Source organism: Fundulus heteroclitus, chromosome 4 (genome assembly GCF_011125445.2).
Source record: "Fundulus heteroclitus isolate FHET01 chromosome 4, MU-UCD_Fhet_4.1, whole genome shotgun sequence".
Classification (NCBI taxonomy): domain Eukaryota; kingdom Metazoa; phylum Chordata; class Actinopteri; order Cyprinodontiformes; family Fundulidae; genus Fundulus; species Fundulus heteroclitus.
The window spans coordinates 7,935,205-7,944,598 of NC_046364.1; the positions used below are offsets into that span (position 1 = coordinate 7,935,205).

Here is a 9,394-nt window from a genome sequence, read left to right on the forward strand (position 1 = left end):
CCCGTCGACGAGCGAAGAATCGAGTCGGCCGGCTGACGTAGGAAAAGAAAAAACAGGAAATCCGAAACTAAAAGTTCGAGGCATTTCAAGGAAAGGCTGACTAAACTTCGCAGGTAAAAACACCGGCTCCCACCGACACAAGGTTGTTCCCGCTGCCGGGGAGCCGTGCGTGTGCTCCCGGCCTCTTCGGTAAGCAGATGTGCCATTTATCGTGCTTCTGTGATCTTATTGCCGCTATGTTCGAGGTTGCAGTTCCGCATCTGGAGGCATGACAGTCAGGTGAAACAGCGGCTAACGCTCCTCTGGGCAGAAACTAACGTCCGTCTTGAGAAAATTATCTGGCGTTGGATCACTTTGTCAGCCAATGCTTCACACTGTTATAAGTTAACGATGCTAATGAACATTTCAAACTTAGTCACGTAGTTAGAACTTTTGCCAGAGGAAGCGTGCAACGCCTCTTAGCAAACCACTAGAACTCATAGGTGTGTAATCAAAGTTTATATATATATATATATATATATATATATATATATATATATATATATATATATATATATATACTATTAGTGGTAACAGATAGGCAAAGTCAGGACATTTGATCTGTAAGCAGCCATTCTTTTCTGTTGTCTTCATGGTGGTTTCAGTCTTATTTGTGTAGCCCCAAACCTTTACTTAGTACTTGTACTAAGTACTTGAATCTGGGGCTAAGGGTCCTCCTCAGGGACCTATGGTGGCAATCTGTTGGGTTCCAGCCTTCTCCCAATGCAAGCCTGCTGTTCTCACTGCTAGGCCACCACACCCTAGCCTGTTGCTGTATTCCTCCTGGAGGAATACAGTAGTGGGAGTGATTTGTGATTTTGTAACACATGTAATTTCAAGACATCACATGACAAACGGATAAAATTCATAATCGTAAATTTATAATCTGATCCAACTAATGCAAGAAACTGCGGTCTAGATTAAATTCAGTTGCATTCATTCCAAGTCACTCCTTGGTAAAATAAATTGCAGTCAAGTTCTGTTTGTCATGAGATTCAGTAAAGAGTTTAGGCTGATTGAATTAATCCATTGGCTTTGTAGTGATCCTTCCTCCTAGGGAAGCACGTATCGACAGCGGATGGCTGATTGCATAAAGTCATTCACATGCTAAGTGAGAATGGTGTTAAGTTTGATTAGAAGCTAGTTCGGAGATGTTCATTACTAAAACAAAATAAACATATTTCCACTTTGTTTTTCATGCCATTTGAAAGAAAGCCGTTTTTGGAGTTAATTGGTGATATTCTACCTTAAAGGGAACACGTCACGCTTTTAAGTTCTTCCAAAATCCTAATAGGGTGGGAGGGAATTGTTTAGCAGTTCTGGTTCATATTCTGTGGAATAATAAAAAAAAAGACGCTGAGTCGGTACTCTGGAAGAGTTTTGTTGAAATTGTCATGATTTGTCTACGTGAACCCAGACAGAGCACGCACACAGTTTGTTCTATTGCATTTTATTGAAAGTAATGAGTAGAATGATGATGACCAGAGTTAGTAACCGGACTGGAGATGATAGGTGCAGGAGCAGGCAGACTGGAAGAAACTAGAGAGAGTTCTTGGAGATGCTGGGCTGCTGTCAGAGCAGAGGTGCAGAGCGAGACAGTTCTTGGGGTGTGGGACTGCTGGAGCACAGCGTAGCAGACCTGGAGCACAGGGGTAGCAGGCAGTCCAGCAACAGAGCAGCAGGGACAGTTTTTGAGATCCGGGGCTGCAGTAAATCCAGCAGCTAGCTGAGACCTACTTGAAGCACAGAGGAGGCAGGAAATCCAGCAACAAAACAGGCTGACAGACGTGGAGAATGATGAGAACAGGACTAGACAGGCGTGGTGTTGATGGAGACTGAAGATGAACCGGCGGAAAGAGAAGACTGAGGAAGGCTTTTGTAGGGAGGCTGGAAGGTGAAGTGAATTCAGACTAATTAGTGCCTAACAGGTATGACTGATTGCTGAGTAAGAGGAGGAGAAACTGAAAAATAACAGGGATAAAAGCCAGACCAAAACTAAACCATGACAGAAACATTGCGTCTCTTTTCCGAGAGACTCTTTCAGTCTAAGGAGCTACAGGTAAACCCAGCCTTATAAGCAGTACATTTTGAATAGTGGATCAACAAGTTCAACTGTAACAATAAAAACTGGTTGTTCACGTGCAAAAGAGGACCATCAGCCTAACAACCGATCGGCAATCGATCGTTTATCCGCTTATTGTTTCCAGACGGCTGAGTCATACTCACAATTACAGCATTGTAAGAGGGGGGCAATTGGACTCGGAGGCCTCCACCCCTGTTTAATGTCTGGTGGTTTCTCTTCACAAAAATGGCTCCTTTACCCCTCTTTAAAACCAGCATTGATCCTTACCCAGGATGAGAACGTCTTCATCTCTAAAAGACTGGCCGGTGACCTGCATGTGAGTGGAAACCACCAAATCTTGGCCTGCTGATGCTCCTCTGTGCTGTGCCATCCTTTTTTGGCCATTGGCTGCCTAATTCTTCTGAGCAAAGGGGAACAAAGAAAACCGAATGGATTGAAAAACGCGACCCAAACGTAATATAAATATATCTATGCAGCACCTGGACAGACTACATTTAACTTTTCTACATTCCTAGAGACTCCAAATGCATAACAAATGCATTTAAGGGCAAAAAGGTTGATTTGAGCCTCATGATGTGATTATCAATGGCCAAAACAAATTATCATTTTTTAATTACCCAAGTCTTTGAAAGTTAATTAGCTTTGAATATGATGACACACATATTTGCATATATTGACATAGCTATTTAGAAAACAGTAATTGGTTATGAAGAAAAAAAGATTCCTACAAAAAGCTCAAAACTCCAAAACAGGGACGTATAAATGTTGGTGTTCATTGTTTCGGGTCTGTAAATTAATGGAGGAAGTTAAACCGTTACGTTGATGGGAGGAAGTTAAAATGGGCAGTTAAAAAAGGACGCAGGATACGTAGATGTTTTTAACTGTGTTTTTTGTATAGATTGCTGGATAAACAAAGCAAGCAGGCTTTCATTTGAAAAGAAAAATGTGACTTTTGTTTTGTAACAAGCCCTTAGATGATATTTCATGTGAATTGGCATTTTATAAATGAACCGCATGTGTTGAATTGAAACTCAAGTAATAAATCTTTTTCAGTTGTCGCACAAATGAAAAGGTTATGTTGTTGATTTTCTTTCTGTACTGTTGAAACATCTATATCACAAGTTGGAGTGGAATCCTGAGCTGAGAGATATCTAAAAATATATTTTTGTCCATTTTTTTCCCAGCTTTTTTTTTTTTTTTTTTTTTGGCTCTCACAAACGCTGTACAGATGGCCTGCTTTGAAAGCAATAAGGGGAGCTTGGAGGAGGACTGCTATGAAGGAGCAGTTGGTGGAGAGCTGTCTGAATGTGCCTTGGCAATGCTGGAAAAGGAAAGGGAATCCCTTTTAAGTCCATCGGAGAGTCCCGGCACCTTAATTAACAGCTCATCTGGCAGTCTCCAGGCTGCTGCTCCCCTTCAGGGCTATGATGTGGAATTTGACCCACCCCTCGAGAGTAAATATGAGTGCCCTATCTGCCTTATGGCCTTAAGGAATGCCATTCAAACACGCTGCGGTCACCGGTTCTGCAAGAGCTGTATTGAGAAGTCTATTCGGTAAGTTATTTTGCTGTGCTTTAGATTAAAGCAAACACCTAACAGAGGATTTTAACCCATTCCTTAACGTAAAAATAATGATTTGTTCTTGAACAGATTTATTTTTATTATTTTTATTAGCAGTACAGCCATCTGTAAACGACTTAACGGCCTCCATTTTGTGAATATAATGAAACATTTCATTTGTTTTCATGCCTAAATATAAAGCCCCATGTGGATGCTGATTATGTTAATACCCTGCCTAATTAATTGCTTTTCTTCCTCTTGCAAAACAGTGATACAGGACAGCGGTGCCCTGTGGACAATGAAATGCTGTCAGAAGACCAACTGTTTCCTGATAACTTTGCCAAAAGGGAGATTTTATCGCTAACTGTTCGTTGTCCAAACTCTGGCTGTGCTGACAAAATGGAGCTCCGACATTTAGAGGTTAGGATTTTAACGGCGGAAAAGCTGATTTCGAATGCAGTTCGTCCAAACGAATGGAACCAACGGTCCCAGCAGGCCTGTGTTGTAAAATGACATTGAATTGCAGTCTTAAAGGGATTTGGATGCTTGCACTGCTGACGTGTGTTCAGGACCGAGATGCAAGGCACTTTGTAGGATACAAGCACCTTATCTTTAACTCGTAACTCATCACAGTAGCAAACAGCCCACTGTCTCTATGATTGTTCCTGCTTCCCCTAAAATTGATGGAGCATGTTAAAATTAGTTCCTTTCAGTAATCATCATCTTTTACCGTCATTCATCCTGTCTAAATGTCACTCAAATATTCCTGATCTATGTTGATATTTATTTTCTGATTTTATTAAGTAACTAAGAACCTTTCCGTGGTTGTCTTTTTTTTTTTTTTTTTTTTTTACCTTTAAAGGGACCGTGATGCAGTTAATTGATTTACAATGTTATTTTCCTTCCAGAATCATTTGGCCAGGTGTCAGTTTGCCACTGCGCCTTGCCCACAATGCCAGCAGCCTGTGAGAAAGAGCTACCTAGAGGAGCACCGAACAGCTGAGTGCCAAAGACGGCTCACAACATGCCCAGACTGTGTGGCATCCATTGTGTTTGAGGAGAAACAGGTAATACCGTCTCACCGTTAAGCTTGGGCTGCTATGGATTCTTAAGCATGATGACCTTGGGTGAAAAAAAATGAGGAGCTTATTTTATTTTAATAGGAACAGCGAAAAGGTTATTTTGGCCTGTACAGAGGCACAGTTGCAGGCACTGATGTCTTGCACAAAGTCCTTGATGCCAGAGAAAACACCAGAATGGCCTGAGTGAAATGGAGAATAGAGTAGCACAGTGATGCCCATCCTCCACACATTGCTGCACAAGGTTGGCCAGCTGGCTGAAAGAAGTCTCCCTTACATTTACCATGTATAAAAGACAAAGTTCACTAGAAATGATTTTCAAACAGATGTAACAAGAAAAATAATAAAAAAAAAATGAAAGTGTGTAATGGTAAATGGTATAGTATGCTGCACAGTAAACGCCTGAAAACTATTTTTAACTTTAATTGCCGTTTATCCTATATTTTTGCTTAGATTCATGTATCAAAATTAAAAGAAAAACAATAAATAAATGTCACGGAGGACATTGTTTTGCCTGTAACAACCATTTTCCATACATTGTCTGTACTCCTTTTTATCCGTGCAAGTTCGCAAGTGGGGTGTGGACGAGAGGCAGGGTTCACCCTGGACAGGCTGCCAGTCCGTCGCAGGGCAACTAATCACACACACACACTCTAAGGGTAATTTAGAGGGACCAATTAACCTAACAGTCATGTTTTTGGACTGTGAGAGGACCTGGAGTACCCAGAGAGAACCCGTGCTTGCACAGGGAGAACATGCAAACTCTATGTAGAAAGAGCCCAGAATGGGATTCGAACCCAGGACCTTCTTTGAACTAGTATCTGGCAGTAAAACTTTTACAGCATTTTATCCAGGACCAGACAATGATGATGACGAAAAAAAAGGGAGACTCAGTACCACATGTGACCTAACAGACAGTACAGCACACAGTCCCACCCACTGTACTTTTACAAGATAAAGAAGACATTCCAAGCAGTCATGCAAACTTGATTAGCATTTTTTTTGTGCTTTTGTAAACAGTCTTGCCCGGTTAAACACTGTTACAAATAGGTTTTGTACAATATTATATCAATACTTGAGATGTTTTTTGTTTGTTTTTTTTTTGTTCACTTTGCATTCCCTAAATCCCCAAAATGCTGCTATGAATTGTGTTTCATGTATGCCAATTTAAAAAAAAAATTATTCTTATTGGCTATTAATCAAGTTTATTAACATTTCTTATATTAATTTGTATTTAAAACAGATTATTAACTTGAAATTGCTCTAAACATAAGAAATTAATAGTTTTTGTTTCTCCATAATGTTTAGCTTGACTTTAAACCAGGGGTTACCAACCTTTTTGAATCTGAGAGCCACTTTATTGGTGTTGTCATACAAAGGGCTACCAGTACTGACCTTTGAACTTGTGGAGTGAGAGTTCACTTTAATGTTATGTAAAATAAACATATTTTTCATGCTTGGCAATAGATATTGTCATGTTTAAATCTATTTAAATGCAAGTCTGAATATACAGGAAGAATAATGGGGGGGAAAAAAATAACATTTTAAATGCAGCTCAATGGCGGGTTGTCCAGTGGTGTTTCAAAATGTTACCTCAGTACAAGGCCATTCCTAATAATTACTAATTATTATTACTAAAAACAACAGGGATCGGTCTTCTTATAATCTTATTCTGGTTTGTCATTTAGCTGCACGAGCAGTTGTGCCCGTTTGCCAGCGTGAGATGCCAATACTGTGAGATGGATCTCACCAGAGACCAGGTAAGAGCCACAAATCAGTCTGGTGCAGGAAATGAGCTGCAAGCCGTTGGGCTTGTTTACAACTACCAGCTTTCCTCTTTATTGTAACTTTAGGGAAGTATTCCACATCCAGTCACAATGCACATATGATTGAATTATAAAATATCAGTTCAGTTGTAGTAAATTCAACTCACTTGTAACAGTCTTCCGTCATGCATTCGTAGCTGATTTTGTTAAAGGCTTTTCTTAAAAACTTGATTTGTGTTGACTGTTTTTCTTCTTTCTCTTATTAAGATGGAATCCCATTGTGATACAGATTGCCCAAAAGCACCCATTGCCTGTAACTTTAGTATCTTTGGATGTAAGGAAAGGGTATGTGATTTAGTTTTATTCCACAATTTAAAAAATATATATATATTTATCGAGAAGTTGTTACCCAGCAGTTAGTTGTCACGTGACCAAATGCGTCTGACCAAAAAGTGCTTCAACTTTGCAGATGCAGCGCCATGACCTGGCCCAGCACATGCAAGAGTTCACACAGATGCATATGCGCTACATGGCTGAGTATTTGCGTAGCCTCAGCCTCAACGGCACCAATCCCAAACCCCTCCGAACGCTGGGGAGCTCCGTTTCCTGTGAGGATGTCGGCGCGGCGGCGGCGTCGGTGCCAGTCTGCAGCGGCCTCAGAGGAGCGGGGAGCTGCAGCATCAGCTCAGCTTCGTGCCAGCCCAGCGAGGAGAAGCAGCGGCTCATAGAGATGGATGGGCGGTTGGTGAAGCAGGATCACCAGCTGCGTGAGCTCATCATATTAAAAGAGACGCAAGTAAGAGCGGGCCGAGTGCGATGAAACGGGGGGGAAGCAACTCTTTATCATTTCTGGAAAATGTCTCTAATAACAAATCCATCTGTAGAAAAAGGAGGAATTTATTGCATTGTACATTGATGTTGGGCACAGTATTGGTTTGATTTATCAGCAAACCACTGAACTGTCTTGTGTGTGAGTCAGACTAACATCGTGCTCAAGAAATATAAGGAATCCTTTCCATTTCTGGCTGTTAAGCCCTCTTATACATTCTGTCCGTACACAGTGCAGACTTATTTTTGACTTTACCTTTTAAAGTTTGTATGCAAGTCAGCAAGAGATGCCTTCCATTAAATGTCGGCTATGTCTGGAAGCCAAAAAACCCGTTCGGTAGATTTATTTATCTGCAAGATCTCCGCTAAAATGTAGGCTGTCTTTCAAAAAATTATTTTATTTATTTCGGACCATCTGCTGCACACAGATCTTATCTTACTGCTTAATCACCTGAAGAATTTGTCACTGTGTTGGTCTGTGGGGGGGGGGTGGGCTTTGGTTTGTGCAATGCTTCCGTAATAAATGGAAGAAATGTGTTTGTTCCAAATTGTGGATTATATGTATTAGAAATGTACATTTTTAGAGAGGATTGATCAGAGATTAAAATGTAAGGCAACACTTTCTCATAAATGCTCAAGGCTGAGTTGTGTCACTCATTGCTTTCTGCATAAAAAGAGACTTTCTATGCATCTCCCTAAATTGTTCCATATAAATAGATGTTGCGTTATACCTCGTCAAGGAGAGGGTTGGTGGATTAGAACAGGTTACAGAACAATTGATCTGTTCATATAAATATAACGGTCTTCAATTTAGTATACCATGTATTACCAAAGCCTTTTAAAACTAACCTTATGACCCCCTTTTTTTTCGGCAGACAGGCCAGCTGGCGGAGCTCAGGCGTAGGGTCTCGACGCTAGAGGAAACCATAAAGGATCTGGAGGCCCAGCAGTGCCACGGCATCTTCGTCTGGCGCCTCAGGGGTTTCTCTGCGCTGCAGCGCAACCAAGAAGCGGGCCTGCCAGTGGTCGAGCACAGCCCCGGCTTCTACACGGGCCGTCCAGGCTACAAGCTGTGCCTGCGCCTACACCTGCAGACGCCCAACGCCCCGCGCTGCTCCAACTACATCTCGCTTTTCGTCCACACAATGCAAGGGACGTTTGACGGGCAGCTGACTTGGCCTTTTCAGGGGACGATCCGGCTTGCCATATTAGACCAGGGACCCGAGAGTCAGCATCACATGGAAGTCATGGAGACAAAGCCAGACCTGCAAGCCTTTCAGAAACCCATAAATCCGCGCAACCCTAAAGGATTTGGCTACGTCACCTTCATGCACCTGCAGCAGCTGAGTCAGAGAGCTTACATAAAAGACGACACTCTGCTGATCCGCTGTGAGGTTACGCCGCGCTTCGATAGCGCGTTTCATCGAGAGGGACCAGCCGTACAGCCGAGAGGACCCGAAGCGTCGCTTTCGAGAGAATGAGGTCAAGCTCCTTTGCGTGGGATTGTTGTCATGCCAGTTGTAGAGAGCACAACTACCAGTGTTTCAGTGTTGCCTGTTTATCATGAAGTGGCAAAAATCATATCCGCTCTCATTCATCAGAGTGAATCTTCTGGTATTTATTCGTGTTCCAGTGTCTGAATCTTTGTAGTTTCCATGAATGTCTTTTAGGGACCTCTGTGTCTTGCTCTCAAGACCTGGTGGATTTTAATCTGGGATTTTTCTTCGATGCACGGTAGCAGGTGCGGTACGGCTCAGACACAATGAGTTTCTGAATAACAGTTTCAAATAATCTGATAACCACTTCAACGCAGTTTTTTCACTTAATGGATCTCTGGCTTTCATTCATTTGAGGAAATAATTCTAGGTACCAATTTATTTTTTGATCACAGCTCTAATATTTGTATCATATCTGCAACTGTTTCTCTCAATATGTATTCAACTCCGATTCTAATTGATGCCTTACATAAAAGTGTCTAATATTATTCCCCCTCCAATGCTAACAGATTTTTTTTATTATTATTATTTGTTAGAGCATGC

The 9,394-nt window shown here is 41.6% G+C and overlaps 1 protein-coding gene across 1 annotated transcript; it reads left to right on the forward strand.

Annotated features, from left to right (window-relative positions):
* Positions 1 to 22: 22 nt before the first annotated feature.
* On the forward strand, positions 23 to 9,379 carry traf6 (TNF receptor-associated factor 6). The gene is made up of 8 exons (XM_036135977.1): positions 23 to 191; positions 3,318 to 3,676; positions 3,952 to 4,102; positions 4,591 to 4,749; positions 6,450 to 6,521; positions 6,795 to 6,872; positions 6,997 to 7,323; positions 8,231 to 9,379. Exons 2-8 carry the CDS (start codon positions 3,351 to 3,353, stop codon positions 8,834 to 8,836), a joined length of 1,719 nt encoding a protein of 572 aa, XP_035991870.1. The 5' UTR covers positions 23 to 191; positions 3,318 to 3,350; the 3' UTR covers positions 8,837 to 9,379.
* The last annotated feature ends 15 nt before the right edge of the window (positions 9,380 to 9,394 follow it).

Excerpts from the sequence above, each read along its gene's own strand:
- traf6 (XM_036135977.1), top strand. The coding sequence starts at position 3,351 with ATGGCCTGCTTTGAAAGCAATAAGGGGAGCTTGGAGGAGGACTGCTAT. Across the intron at positions 3,677-3,951 it reads TGTATTGAGAAGTCTATTCG|TGATACAGGACAGCGGTGCC; the intron begins GTAAGTTATTTT and ends CTTGCAAAACAG. Across the intron at positions 4,750-6,449 it reads TTGTGTTTGAGGAGAAACAG|CTGCACGAGCAGTTGTGCCC; the intron begins GTAATACCGTCT and ends TTTGTCATTTAG.